At 35.2% G+C, this 19,882-nt stretch overlaps 1 protein-coding gene across 1 annotated transcript in view; it reads right to left on the bottom strand.

Moving 5' to 3' along the window:
* NAMPT (nicotinamide phosphoribosyltransferase) overlaps positions 1-19,882 on the bottom strand; it is a 43,411-nt gene that overhangs the window by 17,984 nt on the left and 5,545 nt on the right. Inside the window, exons 2-7 of the mRNA XM_018047232.1 lie at positions 14,282-14,438; positions 12,842-12,945; positions 10,734-10,862; positions 5,599-5,757; positions 4,991-5,127; positions 769-994 (exon numbers count right to left, since the gene is read on the bottom strand). Of these exons, the coding sequence (XP_017902721.1) occupies positions 769-994; positions 4,991-5,127; positions 5,599-5,757; positions 10,734-10,862; positions 12,842-12,945; positions 14,282-14,438 (912 nt within the window). The remainder of the gene's footprint in view (positions 1-768; positions 995-4,990; positions 5,128-5,598; positions 5,758-10,733; positions 10,863-12,841; positions 12,946-14,281; positions 14,439-19,882) is intronic.

Genomic DNA, 19,882 nt, shown 5'->3' with positions numbered 1-19,882 from the left:
ATAAAGACCTATGCTGGCTACTTGGCTTATTTTATTACATGTTGTCTGACCTTGAGCAAATGAATTTTAACCTAAGCTGGTTTCTTTGTCTATAAAAAACAGAGTTGTAATATGGATCATAAGGTTTTCGGAGATTCAACAACACAATTAAGCAAAGCATGTAGCACACTATTTTTCTAGTAGTAAGCATCAATAACCTGTTTCTGTTAGTGCTTTTCAAAGAAGGTAAACCAAGTCCTAGAGACTTAAAGAAAAAAAAAAAAAAAGACAACAAGGCTACATTGAGGACCAGTAGTATCACTAAAGAATCTCTACTTGAAAAGTATTTTTGAATTATTTTTGTTCCACATTACCTTGCACATACTTCTTTTGCACTAAAACCTTCAAAGGTACAGCAATAACTTGTGATAAAGGCAGAGAAAGAAACCACAAACTTGGTAACCAAATCACAGGACTGGTTAAAATGGTAATGGGATTTATTAATCTTCAAGGTAAGTAGAAAAGAAAATATCTATTCAACAGTCAAGAGTACTTAATTGTCTATTTGACAGTTACATATTAATAACCCTTTACTCTGGAAATACTTTCTCTAGTTATTAATGTGTGACCTTGGGCAAATCTATTAACTCTCTCTGAGGTGCAACTCTAAAATAAGGGGATTGGTCCAGATAGTTCTGAAATGGTGTGTGTATGAATGAAATTAAAAGTAGTGTTGATGCAGCTGGTCTATTGGCACTTTTAATAATCAAGTTATGTATTAAAATTTACCTTTAATACAGTGTCAAGAGGATTTCCAGAATCAGGTCTGATTATTAGTGGTGCCTCTGTACTTCTTGATACTATTAAATGTCTTAGATCTTCACCCCATGTTTTCTCACACGCATTATAAATGTCGTAGCTATCGCTGACCACAGATACAGGCACTGATGAAAATTGTGTTACTATATGTTCAAAAGCATCTTTTTCATGGTCCTTCCCCCAAGCTGTTATGGTACTAGAAAACAAAATGGAAATACAGATTTACTTAGGCAGACACATTATCTGTTCCTGAAGTATATCTCATGTTTACTATACTACACCATCAACAGTGCAGAGAAGGTGAGTGATTTAGTTTAATGAATGTATATCAAGAAGTTAGTTGAATATTTGAGCCAAACCAAACCACCCTTTCGCCAATTTTTAAGACTACAAGTAATCTCTCCAATAGTTATTCAAACCCTTAAGTCATATTCAACCAAAGGATAAACTCTGTTATTTTCTTTTTTAGTACTCCTGAACCTAACTCATTTAAAATGAGTGAGCTAAAAAAGCACCTGTTAAATACTCTCTATACATTATGCTGAGATGTTAGAAAGAATGAACACATACTCCCATTATTTCACTAAGCAATGCAGTTCCCTTTTGTGAATTTCCAAAACCACATACCAATAATAGTAAGGACATATATTTTATCTTTCTTACTCTCCAAACCTTACACTTAAAAGACAATTACTTAGGCAATTAGTTATACTGTATCATGCATATATATAGTCAACTAACTCTTTACCTGTTGTATCTTTAATTGGCCTGTAATAGACATTTATTTTTCTTATGATTATCTACTAACATATGCCCAGGAAGTAAGAATTACAATATTTAGTTTGAGCTAAACATAATTAAGATGGGAAATTAGTGTAAGAGTTTCTATTAGGCAAGAATAGTAACAGTGATTTTTACACTGTCCTCAATAATGGTGGTTTCTTTGTGAACAGATTAATGGCATTTAACTAAAGTACTTGCTGGTTAACTAATATATAATATAAATAACAAATTCTTAATGAGAACCTAATAATGAATTTTAGAATTGTTATGATTTTCTCATGCCCTGTAATTTTACTTTCTCCCTAATTTATTAGTTTTTGCCTCTACTTCATTTTCCAAAGTAAAATAATGGAAAGTGAAACAACCCATTCATTTAATCCCATACAGATATGTTATCTCCAAACTATTTTAAAGAGTCATACTATTTTTGAAACTTTTCTTTTTCCCTCTGAAGGACTAAAGTAAATAACTTCTCTCGTGCTGTCAATGATATGCTGAGGACAGCAGAGGATGTATACTTCGGGGATACAGACTTCACTATCCAGAACTACTGAAATGGAGAGAGAGCATATTTATATAAAATTTATTTTATAGTGAACAAAGTAGCTATGATGCCTACTCTCCACTGCATGCAAGCATCTGCAGGTTGAAAGGAAAATGAAGACATGGATAAAGAAAGCCCTTTCTTCAAATCAAGAATTGCTATGGTCTCCTCTGTAAGGGAGAGAATTAAGCTCAAAGAATACTAGCACTGGAGAGCTTTGCAACGTAAGAACCAACTCTTAAGAGGTTATTTCAATACGGTCATCTAACTCTGTGTGTATCACTTCTAGCAAACTTCATAGTTTCGTCTTTACCTTACTTGCTTTCTCTCTGGCATTTAAACTTTCCTGAAGCTTTATTTCCCAATGGCTTCACTGACGCATCTCATGTTTTGATTTTCCCCATTTCTTTGGGTCCTCTTCTGTTTCCCCTAGATGCTGTGCTTGCCTTCCTCAGTATGACCTGGGCACTAGTCTCTTCTCTATACCTCCCTATGTGAAAAGCACTCAAAGCTTTAAAAAAATACCCTTATAGTGAGTTTCCAAAATCTGTACCTTAGCCCAGGTTTCCCCACCTCCACACTGGCCCCCGCCGACTCCAGATTCATTTTGTTGGGGAGGAAAATGAGTATCTTCATCTCATCTCATCATCCCATAGACATTTCCTAGAGCACCCTCCACATAATGCAATCGTAACCTATTTTATTTGGTGTATAGAGATCATAAATATTTGGTCAGTGACTTCTACTTATACTACCGCTCCAATTTTTAGCATCATATTTGATATATTTCCAAAGTTTGAGGAAGAGGTATATAATTGAATCTTTCTAAGTCCAGATTCATATATTCTTTAAGAAAATATTTATAACAATAATGGCAATGTCTAAATTTTAGCATTTTCTTATTTTAAAGTTATCTTAGATGTTAGTTCATTTTTCCTCAATGACCTTCTGATGTTGGAAATGCAAAAATTTTGTTCCTCCTTTTGTTGGCTTGGATGGAGGAAATGAAGAACAGAGAGATAAATGACTTGCCCAAGGCCACCCAGTATGTCAGCTGTAACGTCACTCCTATTTCCCAACTTTCAGTCTAGGGCTCTTTTCACTATACTATGCTATTGTTTAAAAAGACTTATGTATTTAAGAACAGCTGATATATTAAGGAGTCAGATTTGTAGATGTAATAAATATTATGAGGCTGTAAAAACACAGTAGCTTTTCACCCTGTATTAACATGAAAATCCTAAAGAAAATATCTTTATTCTCAGATTTATAGTATCACACTCACATTACTTTGAAACAAAAGCATTAGTAAGTTTTTAAAAGGTATGCATGTATCTAAGACCAAAAATTAAAATACTGCAACCCTTAAACTTGATCTGTTAGTGTCACTCTTATCTTCCTAGTTTCACTAGTCTTGAAACTTACATGTGAAAATATTCAAGTCTCTACTAAGAGAGCAATGCTAGTAAATGTTAGCTGAATCCACTTTCTATTGAGCCCCAGTTCAAGTCATCATTTCAGCAATTTCATCTCCCAAGGCTCTGCTCATGTTTATCCCTTCTTTTCTTTTATTTAGCCACTTGGTTCTGAATCTCATCATCTCTTAAAATTACTGCAACAGTTTCCTATATATCCTAACTTCTCATTTTTCTCTATTTTTCAATTCATAAGATAGCCCACTATCAAAGTGATCTTTCTACAACATTTTACTTCTTTGCTCAAAAACTTCAATGCCCACCCTTATTTGAAAATGGAATTAGAATAACCCAGCACATTCAATGTGAAAATACACTTGAGGGCTTTTACTTATTAACCTGTCTTTCCAGCCCACCTGACGTTCCCTACAAAATCTGTACAAAATACATTTCAGTCCTTATTCCTTAAGCACATCCATATTTGCCTCTTTCATGACAATGCTTAACACACGGTAGGTATGTAATATATATTTATTCAGAGAATAAAGAATCCCCTAATGTCTGCCATTAAATTTTACCAAACATTCAAGAAGTCAATACTTACATACTATCTCTATAAAGCCTTTCCTCATCCTACCAGTGGAATATGACCCTACTTTTCCTTCCTCTGCACTGCTACAGTACTTTATCTGTATCATTTTAAGAGCACTTTAACAGAGCAGCATGTTGCTAGTGTACTATTTTTTTATCCAAACGATAGGATTAATTCTTTATATCTTTCCAACCCTTGAAGCATCCAGTAGATTGCTGGGATCAAAGCTCAGCTTTACTCATTGCTGGTTTTAGCACCGAGTTTTTGTTGTATGAATCAGAAATAAGGATTGGCATACATTTAAAAAACTCCATGAACTTTCAGTAAAATTAACTCTAGAACCAGAGCAGCTATAGCCTGGACTCTAACTGTTTTCTAGTTTAACTTGAATGGAGGAAATGTAAGAATCTGAACACTCTTCCTTTCATCAAAAGGGCTAACTCGCTCATCTACAATTCAGGGTACTGGGTTCAGAAGATAATTTCCAAACCAAAGATAAGTGAAGTTATGCAGAAGAGCAGGGAAAGAGAGAACACTGACCAGGTTTCACAATCAGTGTTCTAGACTTCAAGTATACGACTTACCTGCATACGGCACTAGAGAAGCTAACATTTTTTAAACAATAAAACTTACAGAGCAATATAAAAGTTAGAAAAAGAACTCCTAAATTGTTTCTATTAGGACAGTTAAAAGTTTTGTCTACCTCCCTGATACCAGTTTTTATACACAATATAAAGAAGATTTAGTGTAGTACCTATCTGTGTAGTTAAACAAAACATGACTCAGTTACAAAAATGAAGACGCTTTTTTATGGAAAACCAATGTGAGATAACAGAAGGATGAAAACAGAAACTTTACCTGTGTTCTGCTGCTGGAACAGAATAGCCTGGAACAGGGTCTTTTGTTCCATAGTATTTTTTAATTAAAGCAATTCCTGCTACTGTATCTGTTCCTTTGAAGTTAACCAAATGAGCAGATGCTCCTATCCCAGCAGTCTGCAAAATAAACCATAAACCAACATCCAAAAAAAGACCTATACTTGAAGTACACAGCATAGCCCCCAAAGGAGTTACTGTCTTCAGTTATTTTTAAAGAGAAGTCAACGGTTACCTCCTCAAAGAGACCTACTTAATAGTGATCTCCCCGCACTTCCCATCATCCTCTTTTCCACTACTTTGTCTTGTGCTTCTCAGTAGTATTACCTGACATCTGCCATGTTTATTACACATATTTAGTCATCTGTCCATCCACCCATCAAATATATAAAGGAGACAGATGTTTACTGAAGACTATTATTTCAGGTCTCTTTAACAGAGGCTGACAAATATTAGGTATTTAATATTGTTGACTGAATTTCTGGAATTTCAAAATGTGACTTACTTCCCAAATAACTTCCTAAAACTTTATACTGGTAACCTAACCAACAATCTATATTTTATTAATTGAGGTTCCCTTCAGTTTCTTACCTCTTGGGAAGAGACTCCTCTGTAGCCAAAATCATGTAACTTGTATTCCAGACCATCTAAGTTACCAGACGTTTCCAGTAAGTATTTGGCCAATATTTTCTTCTGCTCTCTAGAATTTGTGGCCACTGTGATTGGATACCAGGACTGAACAAGAATAGTCTGTGGTAATAAAATTAACCACAAGCATTAATACATAAAAAACTGGATTCTTTCTGAGGAAAATCCTAGCTTTCTCTGGAGGTATGTCCTGGACTTCCATACTAGTAGAAATACCAACTGGACATTTCAGCTGTATGGTGGGAAGCCTACCACATGTATTTCAGATACAGTGCCGAGCTCAGCTCTCAAATCCGCAATACGAAGGATAAACAAACTAGGCCGCAAACAGCAGAGAATGTTGAATTACCTATTTTTCCATCCAAAGCTCCAAAGAAGCAAATATTTATGAAGACTATCTGTGATGAAGGACCGATGTATTTCTTTATTTTCAATCTATCATGGATCAATAGTTTTATAAAATATATTCACACTTGGATGCTACGGCAATTGCCATAAAAGTTTCTAAATGCTTATCCTTGATTTTTCTATTTCATGCAGGCTTGCACTGAAGAGTTCATGGACCAGACTGGTCCATGGACTGCACCTTCAATAGTATACAACTAGAGAAGTTATTTTTTCACTCCTCTAGGTAGTACTGGGTCTAAACTTTCCTTGGATCTAATATGACTACTGGTAGGTTATGTGTGTGAGATACTTTTGTTTAGTACTAGACAATCCCATTCACTGAGTTATGTTTTATGTCCTTGGCATTTATCTAAAGTCATTATAAAAGAGCCACATGAAACATTTCTGCATACGCTGTTTACTTCTGAGGTCCCTATTTTGTAATTCAGTTCCTATTATATAGTTTTCTAAATGAGGAAATGAAAGAATTGCTACCTTCTAATACTAAGACTTGCTACTTCCTGATAAGAACCGTCTCTTGGTTTTCTCCCCTTTTCCTTGGCTTCCAGGCAACTCCAAAAAATGTCTAATCACAGCAACTCTATTAATTATTATGACTTAGGAATTCACTCCTCCATTCTAGGATCAAAATTTCCTGTTCTTTTTGTAAACCAGATAGCCTGCTATTACAGCAGCTTCAAATTTTAGAAAGAGCTGCTAAGATGACAAGTCTGTGCTCACTCAAAAAGCTACTTTCTAAATTTTACAAAACAAGCTTTTACTGAATACCAGCTAAGTAACCAATAAATAAAATAAGTAAAAATAAAAAGATTATTTATTCTTGGACTTCCCAACTCAGTCCCCCAAAAAGGAAAACTGCATTAGACTCCTGCGATTAACTACGGCTCCAAGTTCTTTGTGGTTCCTTCCATCAAGAGGTGTAAACTCTCTCTTCAGTCCTGATTCTGGGGATGTTCCTATGATTTGCTTTTGACCAACAGAATATAGCAGAAGCCATATTTATAACTTCCAAGCTTCTGTTTCAAGGTTTTATAATCTACTCTCATTTTCTTAGAACCTTGAGACTGCAGTGTTGTAAAGAAGCCTAAGTCAAGGAAAGAGGTCTTGCAGTCCCAGTTACCTAAGCTGAGGTCCAGACATGGGAGTGAGGCCATTTTAGACCATCTCTTATCTGAGCTGAACCCCTACCTGAATGCAGACACGTAAGTCCAAGCAAGACCAACAGAGAACCATTCAGTCAACCGCAGAATCATGAGAAATAACAGCCTTTTATTGAGGGGGCAGGGGGCAGTTTGTTATATAACAGTAGAAAACTGATCCAACTCCTTACTTGAACTCTATGACAAATCACCTCTTACCTAAGCATTCTGCTTCTGAAATTCTTCTTTCGTAATTTCAGTGATTCCACTGACCCAGCCTATGAGTATCCTACTTCTAACTAATCTTTAGTTTCTCTTCCTCTTTATACTGCCGCTGGTTATCCTTCTAAAGCAGAGTTTTATTCAGGTTATGTCATTCCTTAAAATCCTTTAATGGCTATCTATTCCACAGAGGAAGAAGGCCAATTCATGGTGAAATCTGAGGCCTCCTGCAACCTTGCCTCATTTACCATCTAAAGGTTTATCCTTTATGATATATTCTACTTTTTTTTGCTATAGTCTCCCTTGGGCTACTTGCCATCCAAAGAATATCTCAACTCTTCATTCTTTCATGAAGAATACCTTCATGAAATGGAAAAGGTTTCTTTTCCCCCATACACAGAATTCACTACTTCTGCTACCAATTTAGCATTCTTTCTTGTATTAGTGTTTAGTTAAGAATAAATTGCTCCTCCTCCAAAGGCTGTTAAGTAACACATACCTTACTCTAATATCTGTGCCCAGCACTTCTGTGGTATATAACTAGTAATCAATATTCATTTGCTGATTTAATTCAATCAACTCATAATTTTAATTTAACTTAGAATGATATTATCTAGGAGTATGAGAAAGAAAGAAAAAACATAACGTGATAAACTCTAGTTGAGTTATAAAGGTAGAAGATTGACCTTACCCCTCGAAAAATGCCAGGGAAGGAGAGAAATAACTATGAGACACAGTGATCCTTCACATCACCATTTCCTTTCCATAGTCCAACAAAATCAGCTTAAATTATACTCTTAATAAAATCACTCCCCTTTAAAAAAGATCACTGTAGATGTAAGCAAGGGAAAAAAAGGCAAGTTAGTTTGGGTTAATCCAAGGTCTAATAAAATAGGCCTTGTTGGAAACTTCTCCAAAACAGCAATTTGCCCACACAAATCAAGATAAAATTTTTAGCTGAAAACTAAGACTAAAGTAAAAGAACCTGCAAGTTTTACTTAAGAAGTGTTCATTATATCATTACTGTGCAGAATAAAGAATTTCAAAGAATGAGAAACGGTGTGGTATAGTAGAAAGGGGACTGGACCTACTCTGTTAACTAGTCCCTTTGCCCTTCAGGGCTCAATTTCCTCATCTGTGAAATGGGGGCATTTGATCAGTGTAATAGTTTATAAAGTCACCTTTGATTTTTAACAGAAAAAAGGTTTTGTTTCTTTGGTTGGAAGAAACTGTTAAGTTTAGCCCAACATGCTCATTCTTCAGCCCCTCTTAAGTCTGAGATACCTCTGAAGAACTCTTAAGCTGTCCTAAATACATTCTGAAATCTGATTTGAGGACTAAGATTTCTTCTAGCACTGATATTAAAATTGATAAAGCAATTCAGTAATTTTAGTGGGTTTTAAAATTCAGTGTATGGTGAATAGAAGAATGTTATTAATAACTCTGCACAAGGAATTCCCTGGTGGTCCAGTGGTTAGGACTTGGCACTTTGACTGCTCTGGTTCAACTCCTGGTTGGGAAACTAATATCCTGCAAACTGCAATGAGGCCAACACATAAACACCCAGAAAAACAAACTTTGTGCATACTGGGAGGGTGAAATGGAAAGAATACTACTAAGCACTATTATTTTAAATGTTTTAAATTTAGGGTTTCCTGAAGAAAATCTCGAGTTTTTAAATAACAAGCTTTTTGGATTTGGTAACAGACTGGATTTACAAGGTAGTAAACTTGGGTGGGAGATGGCTAGGAGAAAGATGAACCTCCTCTATCCTCTAATCCACGGAAAAGGCAAAGTCATTCTGAGAAAGTGTTTTCTGGAGACATGGTATTTAAACACAATTAAAAAAAAACAAACCACAGGATCTATCAGAAAGGGATTGTTTCAGAACATATATTTTTGTGCCTTAGATAAAAATACATACCAAGGACTGAAATTATTTAAATAATATATATTAGAATAGAAGGTAAACTTGATAAGAGATGAAAATAGGGAACTTTTTTCCCTTCAAAATCTAAATCTCATATTGGATTTTATATTTAATAATCTTTAAAAACATTTTTATATTTGCTAACAAACTACTACTAAGATGTCCTGGCGTGCTGTGATTCACGGGGTCGCAAAGAGTCAGAGACAACTGAGCGACTGAACTGAACTGAACTGAACTGAAGATGTCCACAATTTACAAAAACATCACTTTTTCTTTTTTTTTTTTAGTGAAATATATCTAAATAATGATAATTAAAACGGGTACTTAAAATTTTTTTCAAGGCTAGTATTTTTCACTTTCTAAAGAAAAACATACATGAAAAGCAAGGTAGGCTTGGAACTAGTTCTGTGTCATAAATATCTGCTTTATGAGACTCCAATTCAACAAAGGGGAAGAGTACTTATTGACTAAATCCTCAACCAGAAAACCAGAAAGAAAAAAAGTGGAAAAAGGTGATTCATAAATGATGCTTTTAAAAGTAAGATTTATCTGTTTGGGATCTTTTGGCACTGAAGGTAAAAGATACACTAGATGATGTGGTTCTTTAAGAACTCTTCTACTCTTTTTTATAATTCCATCCCCTCAAAATAAAGTATCTGTCAGTAAAGGAGTATGAGAAGTGTTAATATGTTTCCTTTTACTCTGAGTGCACAGTTCAGAGTTTTAACACATAACAGTAAACTATTTTAAATCTTTATTTTAGTTAATTGTTCATTGTTTCAGAGCCTGTTAGGGTACTAAAAGTTTTTCTAACTGTTTCTAGTCTTTATGAAGTCTTTTTTGAATCCCAAATGTATTATTTTATAATACAACAACAAATTAGTTTTATCAATAAACTAGTGAGATAAAGCATACAAAGCACCAAGTAAACACCTCTCAGATAATAGGGTGAAATTTCTATAGTGAATCTTGAATGTATTTAGATGAGAAATATCAGGTGGTAGAGTCTAGGCTCTAAACTGATTAGATAAGAATAAAGAAAACAATTACTAAAATGTCTTAAGTTACTAAAGATGTATCTGTGCTATTTTTATCTTTCTCTATGGCGGTGTATATTTAGGACTGCAACAAATAAGATGGAGGCTAGCCGAGTTTTAACTGTTAATGACTTTTTACAATTTAAGATTAGATTTTACTGGAAGGTAATTTAGTCCAACTGTCATTTTATAGGTGAGGAAACTGAGGCCTGAAAGGTTTAGGAAGTGGTAGGAGGTTACATAACTTTATTAATAGCAATTTTTAAACTAGAATTCCAGTTGAATGGTTTTTACACCTACAATTAATGTTAAGAATGAAAAACAAAACAAAAAACAATTCACCTCAACCCAGTTTGTAAGCCAGTAACACTCCGGATCTGTGTTTTCCACTGTGAAGAGAACATTTCCTCTAGGAATGACAGAGCCCTCAGGAACAGCTTTTACTTCTATTGGAAGATGCCCATCATATTTCTGGTAAAAGACAATAATGAAATTATTCATTCAACAGATGGTACACCATTACCTGTTTAAATAAGGTTCTTTATATTTACAGAAGCTAAACTTACTGTCAGAGAAATTACAGTTGTAGATCTTACTATATTGCTAGTAACAGGGTCAGAATATGCTTATCCTCCTGAAATAAAATTAGCTATTTGATTAACAGTTTAGTATTACTAATTTTTAAAATTTTATGCTGTCAAAGTACTTTTGCAAAGAAAATTTGTCACTTGAACATAATTTCAAAACAAAGTTGTTTTCCTCTTCTTTCCCCTTCAAAGAGTTTATTCCAACATATTCTAAGAGCACTATCTTCTAAGTAGTCTTCTTTTCCATAAAAGAAAGGCTAATGACTGGAAGATAAAATAATGAACTGCTATTAGAGAGCAAAATAAAATGAACAAACTAAAAAAGAAAAGAACTCTCTGCCAGTAGAAGAATCTTGAATAGGTTTTTCTCTATACTGGTAGCAGACTTCACACTATTTTGGTAGTAGACAGACTAACTGTAAGTATAGTTTCTAGAACTTTCACAATCAACATCCAAGTGCAACAACTCTCTCCCAGATTAGGCTGAGGATATAGTGGCTACACAACATGTTACTACATCCTTAATTAAAAGTATATTTAATTTAAAAGCTGGTGAACTTTTGGCTAGTAAGGTAGGTTGTTTCAGAAGTCCTAGCAGTTTATGTGATTTGGGACAAGATAACTAGATAAAAAATTCACGATTCCCGAGGTCTCAGATTCTATGCTTGTAAAATTGGATTACACAAGATTATTTCTAGAGAATCTATGAATCCCTAAGATTCTCTGAATATAAAATGAAAAGATTTACCACCTTGATGACTGAGAATTATATTACTAAGCACAGCATCTAACTTAACCATACTGTTATCCTCAAAACAAATCAAATGAGTTAAATGCGGTAGTTACTCAAGATATGGAAAACTAGCAGAGTGCTTATCCAACTTCTTCATGGAGCCAAAATTACCAAACAGTAAAATTCAGTATTACAATATAGGCATGAAAGTTAAAGCATTTCTTATCACTTTGTGTTTGGTAGTTTACAATGAAAAAGACATTCATTTTAGAGATAATTAACATGGAAAGATGTCAGTAGATCCCATTCTCCACCTATCTATTTAATAAAGAAAACAGCCAGGGGACAATTCAACTTGTAACTCAATTTCCATGTCTTTGGATGCCCAAAAGTTTAAGCAAGGAATCCAAATGTGTTAGATAGGATATTACAGTACAATAAAGAATGAAAATTCATTTCACAGATCTGTACCAAACCATTCTAACTATTCAGTAAAGGAAACGTCCTAGAATTGGGTAGTGACAGATTCATACCATCTATTTTCTTAGGTATTCTATAGTCCAGAAAATAGGCTTAAACTTTCAAGTTGCCCCATGCCCTTTCTTAATCATAATGTATTTTCAGATAAAGGATTAAAGCACCTTTCTGATTTGCTAGTTATTTAAACTATAATACATATTGTATCAAATTGCTTAGACATGCTATAGATTCTTGATACTAATCATCAGGAAAAACAATTAAACATACTTTTAACTTCTCACAAGAATATCTAAATAGATATTAGTTACAGGTTCCCATACAGACAATAGTTGTAATTACCCTGATCCTTGAATGATGTGGGGGTTAGAGGCACCCCCTGCCAACAGTCAAAAATCCAGGTATTACTTACAGTCAGCCTCTGTAACCGCAGTTCCTCTCTATCTGTGGTTCTGCATCTGCAGATTAAACCAACTGCAGGCTTGTGGTACTGCAGTATTTACTACTGAAAGAAACTCCATGTAGAAGTGGACCTGTGCAACTTGAACCTGGTTTTCAAAGATCAACTGTATAGCCTAATCTTCTATTCAAATTCCATGGCAAGAAATTTTGAACTAAAAGTAAAACCAAAATACAAAATACACATTGTTTACCTCAAGAATGTAGTTCCATCCCTTTTCATTAAAGACATCATCTTGGAAATGCTCTCTGTATACCTCTTTGGCTTCTTGGATCTTCTCTTTGGTCACTACTTTACCTAAAAAAATAAACATCTCCTGTTTACATTTCTGAAGGCATGCTGTGAATTGCTGAGTTGCCATAGGATTAATGTCTCTAGCTATTTCACACATTCTATGGATTAAAAAATAAGAACTGAGAGGTTAAATGATTTACCCGGAGTCAACAGCAGAGTCAGAAAAGGAATCTGCACTTCCAACCACTCATAAGCAGAAACATAAAAGTCAATTTATTATGTGAAAAACAAATTTGCAGTAGAAGAGATTTTTATATGTGTGTATGTATATATATTTAAAATTACAGTAACATTCACTTCTAGGGAGATTTTTTAAAAACCTGTGTTAATTTATACAGTCTTCAGATTTGAGACTAAGCCTTTGATATATGGTTTCCAGGCTAACCTGTTTACTTTATTCATAAAGTATATCTTTGGAGGCTGACAATCCAATAATTTTCACAGTTCCTAAGTTGTTGCCACCCGCCCCCATACACCTTCAGCTAACTTTATCTATAAAATGAGGATACTACCTACTTATAGCCTGGTTATGAGAACTAAATGAGTTATGACATCTGAATAAAAGTTCTTAGAATGCTGGCCTATAACAAACCATATATTTTAGCTGTAATTAATAATAAATAACACTTTATAAAGCTTTTAAGCTGAGGGAAATTGAAGTGTAATATTAGTCTTTGGTAACTCTCTAAATAAGATCACTAGTAGACTTATTTAAAATATCTTGGGTAATTGTGTTGCAATGAAGTACTTCTGATATCCAAGTATATTTTCAATAGCATAACATATCTTAACTATCTACTCTTAAAACTGCCAATGTTACAGAAAAAATTATCTGCATAAAATTCAACTTAATCTGTATTCAATTCTGAGATTACTTTTATTTGAAAAGGTATGGACTTCCAAGTAATAAAGTACAGAAATTATTTTGGGGATTCTGCTTCTTTAAAATGCATTTAAGACTAAGTCTACAGTTACAAGTAGTTTTGAAAAACAGGCCTTTAAGGTAAAACTGACTAGCATAAACATATTCTAATTATAACTGCTATCACAACTCAAAATGAGTTTCCAGGTCAGTAACAAATCCTTTATTTTGAATTAGTGACTAAAGTCTGCCAACAAACCAGATGACTCTCAGAAAGTTATTCACTTCTCTAAATTTATTCCCAAGCTTATTAGTTTCAGAAAATCTCTCTCATATCTAGAACACCAAGTACAGACAAATTATACAATTTAATGCTTTCAAATTAACAGATTTCTAGAAATTTCAAAAGAACCCCTAATGTAATTAATATCAAAATTAGACTCTTCAAAAAGTTACACATATTAGGAAAAGCAATACCTTTTAAATACTTATGAAGAATGTACTGCAATCCATAAAATACTGTTTCCTCATATTTCACCTTCCTTATTTTCGAGTTTTCAGTCTTCTTTTCACGGCATTCAAAGTAGGAATAAACTTTGCTTGTGTTGGGTGGGTACTGTTTATAGTGAGTAACCTATATGAAAGAGAAATACTTGAATTAGAAAATACCAGAACAGAATGTAAATTGCAACAAAAAGAACTTGAAATTATGTAAAAACTAGATAAAATATACTGATTTGCTATTGATGAGCTTCTTTTCTGGCGATAAAGAATATAAAGTAAGTATCGTGCTTATTGTTTAGTTGCTAAGTCATGTCCGACTCTTCTGCAACCCTATGGACTGTAGCCTGCCAGGCTCCTCTGTCCATGGGGTTTCCCAGGCAAGAATACTGGAGTGGGTTGCCATTTCCTTCTCCAGAGGATCTTCTCCATCCAGGGACTGAATCCATGTGTCCTGCATTGGCAGATGAATCCTTTAGCACCAAGCCACTAGGGGAGCCCCATTATGATTAAGATACTTTTAATACTTCGGTATCTTAAATTCAAAATCACAGGCGAGTATAAAGTTTTATAAACATACTGGATTTAAGGAAGTACATAGCCTCTGTAGAACCAGACACTTGGGGAGAATAAAAAAAGGTTTACTCTTGGTGAACAGTCTTCATTTGGGAAAGAGAAGCAGCTGCCTGGGGGGATATACAACATAAAACAATGAACTGAAAGCAGAATGTGGTACTGTTACTATATAAGCGTGGAACGCTCATTAAGTCAATAGTCAATGACTTCTTAAGGCTCTCCATCTGCATAATAAGGCACTGGCTACGATTTCTTCTAGTCTTCAAAGTGACACTGTGAAAACCTGGATGAAAGCAACAGCAGCAGCAGTGGAAAAAAATACCCTGTTCTGTAATCTTTTCTCAAACCACCTCTGAATTGCAAAATGTATGTCTATACAATTGCAACATTAAATCCTTGTGGATTTAAAGATATGAAGAAGTATTATCACAAATTTCTTTTCCATGAATTTAGGTAAGAGCCACTGTTGAAAATTTACTTTTGTTTTCTGTGTTCATTATAATCTGAATTTATTACATTTTAATATGGTTACAATATTTTACCAATAAAAAACAACTGGAAGAATAGTGTGTGTTTTCCCATTTGCAAAAATAGGAATACTGCCTTAAAGCTTACAGATAGGGTGATGAGTCAGGGTAATGGTGGAATAAATCTTTGCAGATGAGTTTCATGGATGACTGCTGTGGACATAAACCATTTTCCCTGTTTACTTCTGATCTCAAATTTAAAAAAAAACTGTTTTCCCTGTTTGGCTGTACAATCTCAATCCAAGTAAAACTTGGCTTTAACCTAAAGAATCTTTGTGGCTTAACACAAAAACTCTAAAATGAATATAGAAAGAAAAAAAAGTCACAAATGTTTAAAATATGTTTCCTTTCTTATTGAAGCAACTAACAACTCTAATAGCCCCCTGATGCTGCTTACAGGTAACCTTGGAGGTGAATCTTTATTGTTAATATGTGGTCTGTTGCCTAAGTCAGCTAAGAGCTGGAACTTTCTGTTTTGCTCATCTATGTATCCCAGGTGATGCAGTGGTATAAAGAAACCCCTTGCTAACGCAGGAGCTGCAAGAGACGCAGGTTAGATCCCCAGATCAGGAAGATCCCCTGGAGACGGAAATGGCAACCCGCTCTAGTATTCCTACCTGGAAAATTCACTGGGTAGAGAAGCCTGGCAGGCTATAATCCATGGTGTCTCAAAGAGTTGGACTGAACACACACAGGCAGTTATCTATATATTACAAGGTATATGAGGCTTCATCAAAACCTAGCATAGGGACTTCCCCGGCAGTCCAGTGGTTAAGGCTCTGTGCTTCCACCACAGGGGTCATGGGTTTGATCCCTGATCAGGGAACTAAGGTCCCTCATGCTGCATGTGTGTTAGTCACTCAGTCATGTCTGACTCTCTGCGGTCCTATGGACCCTAGCCTGCCAGGCTCCTCTGTCCATGGACTTCTCCAGGCAAGAATACTGGAGTATGGTGCCATTTCCTTCTCCAGGGATCTTCTCAAACCAGGGATTGAACCTGGGTCTCCTGCACTGCAGGTAGATTCTTTACTGTCTGGGCCATCACGAAAGCCCACATGCTGCGTGGCAAGGCCAAAACAAAAACAAAAAAAACCTAGAAGCAGTGAGGTGGGAGAAAAGTCAGCTCTGATGAAGTAAAATTTGAACAAAGATTCACAGCTGTGACTCAGTACTTACTGGACCTTCTTCCCAGTTCGCATACTTAATGGTGCACCTTTAATAGTTTACTTTCTCTACATCAGATTTAAAAGTATTAGAAGGCAAATGAATTACTTTCTTCTTCTGAGTAGACCAAGCAGTCAAAAGCTAAATGGAAATGTATCTAAGCTATTTAATTCCACCTTGGTCTAAAAGTGTACTAAAGAGTTTCCATCCTACAAATACAGTTCCTGTTATAGACAATAATGAAATATATTTATATAATTTTAAAGCTTTACTTCAGTTGTGTTCTTTAATTATGGTACTTAAGACCTTTGTGTAAGTATTCAGAATGTCTCTCTGAAAACAAACATTAAAAATACAAAGTTGTCTAGGCTTAGTTAGAAATGAAGTATGACTTCTAAAATCTTTGGAGAAACTTAAGAACTGTTTTAGATTTCAGCTAAACAATCAGCAAACTCTCTAGCAATTAACTATGGAACAATTTACTATCAACCACTTAATAACACCCAATATATCTGAAGAAGAATAAAATACAATAGTATATTCAGATCTGTTTATATACTGGCATATACATTGTTTAAATGGGAAAAAAATTTTAAACAGAGCTTCTTAGTAAATATTTTCTAAAATAGCTAATTTTAGTTGTGCTAAGTTTACTGTCCTCTTCATTTTACTAAACTTCATTTCTGCTAAACTTGTCACCCTGAGTCCCCTGGAACTTTTATCAGATAATGAGATGATATAGCAGAAATTCAAATCAATAAATTTTAATTTTATAAACAGTTCATTCATTCACAAATATATACTCTACCTGCTGTGTAATCAGGCACTGGTTCAGATGCTAAGGATGGGGAAGTAAAACAGACTGACATAGTCCCTAGTCCCCCTGGGCTAGTGAGGGCTGAGAAGTCATAAAATCAGTTCAGAGCTAGATGGATGCTATGAAAAATTAAAATGATGGCCTAGAAGAGGCATGGGAGACTAAATAGGAGGCCAGGAAGGCTTATCCTGAGATAGTGACATGTGAACAAGATCTAAGTGACAAGGAAATAGGAAATATTTTGACTTCAGGGTCAGAACAGAAATGAAGACCACTGCGGTTGGTGCTTAGAGAATGAGGAGGAGGAGGTACATGAAGTCAGAAAGAGATGCAGGGACAAGATCACGTAAGACTCACAGGCTACCTCAAGTGGGGAAGCCACTAGTATGCTTTAGGCTAGAGTGACTATGATCTGATTCACACTGGACAAGGATCAGCCTGGCAGAGGTGGAGAGTAGATTACAGGGTGACCTGAGTGGATGCAGGAATATCAGTTAAGAGGCTATTGCCAAAACTCAAATTAGGTGAGAGATGACTCATTATCTTTGAAGAAGTAGGCTGACAGATTAGATTTGGGAATAAAGAGGGGGAGAATTTTATGATGTTGCCTAGATTTTTGGCTTGAGGAACTGAGTGAATAATGGTGCCATTTGCTGAGACGAGGAAAGGCATGGAAGGACTGGGTTGGGAAATCAAGAACTTAGTTTTAAGTATGGTAAGTAAACACTAACAAAAAGCTCCATAATATTCAAAATTAAGTGACCTGCCAAAAGAGCGCTCTTAAATAATATTGTTTTTCAGCACTGCTTTGAACTTCCACCACTTGAGGAAATGGCTATACAATAAGTTTAAAATTATTTATGAGAAAATAATAAATTTCTCTTAATATCCTCCACAAAGATTACCCCAAAATGTTTCTTAAACTGACATAGCCTTCCTGCAACTAACAGAATCCCGCCAGCACATAAATATATGTGTGATGAAGAACAGACACACAAGGGAAAATGTAGCTCTTCTAATAAATCTTAATTTCAGTTATGTGGTTGATTTTACTTCATGAAAAAATAAGCTTCTAAAAACTGCACTCCCAGTGTCAATTAACCATGTATAACAGTTCAAGAGAAATATGAGAAGTATTTCAGTTGCATAGAGTGTTTCTGTGACAGCGAAGCATACTTTTCTCCTGAGCTTCTCTAGATTTCCTGTAAGGTTGACATAATGTATTTCCAAGAGCTTTCCTCCCACATTGGTATCACACGACCAAAGGTAACTACTACTAACCTGCTTTCACAGTTATAATCACTAAGAAATAATCACAAGCCAACATTTCAACACCACCATGTGTACATAAGAGCATATGGAGTAACAGACTCCAAGTCACAAACTAAGCTATGTTACCTGTGTAATATCTAAGGGTACTCATAAGAGGCACTTATTAAGACTCTCTACCTTTTCAAAGGCAATGAGCCAGAAACAGCAAAAATTATAATGGATTTTCTTTTTCAATATTCAGGATTTCTCAAGCCCTGTCCTTCCATTGCTCCAGAAAATGATTCATTGCTATTTGGCTTATGAAGCACTACTAACATCAAAATACAACTTAAGGACCTGGGGATTATATTATTTTAGTGAAGGGGAGAAATTGTAAAACCGGCCATTATCATTATGCTGCCTCTTCCCTTGACTCTGGTAGAATTCCTAGCAACTTGCACCTTTTCTTGGCACACCTTTAGGAGAGACTTCATAAACTGACAAAAGGGCTATCAGCTTCTGGGTATTTTTGTTTTGCAAGATACTCTACAATTATTACTGGCTTCATTCAGTCTATGAAGTATATTCATGATTTATATATAGGATTTTATTTCTATTGCCTAGGTTTTTTCCTGTAATTCGTAATATAAAACTTCCTGGGAAAACTCTATCCTAAGAATGCACAGGTGCTCTCTGACATACAAACTGCAGCAGGACCACACTTCTCACAGTATGTTTTAACCATACTTAAGTGTCCAGAATTGGTGAAGAAGCAACTTTGAAAACAGGAAACAGCACAGAGGAAGACACTGGGTAGCTCAAGTCTGAGGCAGGACTAACGTACCCATAAGAATGATTGTCATATAGCCCCAAATCTTTAACCCCAAAATGCCCAAATAAGATTTGTTATTCTGCCACTAATGAGGAAGCAAGCTGTTTTTCAAAAAGCTATCTTGGGTGCTTAATCACCATACATAAATCATACAGTCTTTTCTAACTTTTCTAAAATCAACTTTAACCCATCTTAGATTGTAATGGACATCTTTTGTCCTTTATAATACCTCAGTTCAGTTCAGTTGCTCAGTCGTGTCCGACTCTTTGCGACCCCATGAACTGCAGCACGCCAGGCCTCCCTGTCCATCACCAACTCCTGGAGTTCACCCAGACTCACATCCATCGAGTCAGTGATGCCATCCAGCCATCTCATCCTCTGTCGTCCCTTTCTCCTCCTGCCCCCAATCC

This window comes from Capra hircus, chromosome 4, assembly GCF_001704415.2.
Source record: "Capra hircus breed San Clemente chromosome 4, ASM170441v1, whole genome shotgun sequence".
Taxonomy (NCBI): Eukaryota; Metazoa; Chordata; class Mammalia; order Artiodactyla; family Bovidae; genus Capra; species Capra hircus.
The sequence above is the reverse complement of the archived record's forward strand: the minus strand, read 5'-3'. Positions and strand labels throughout refer to the sequence as shown.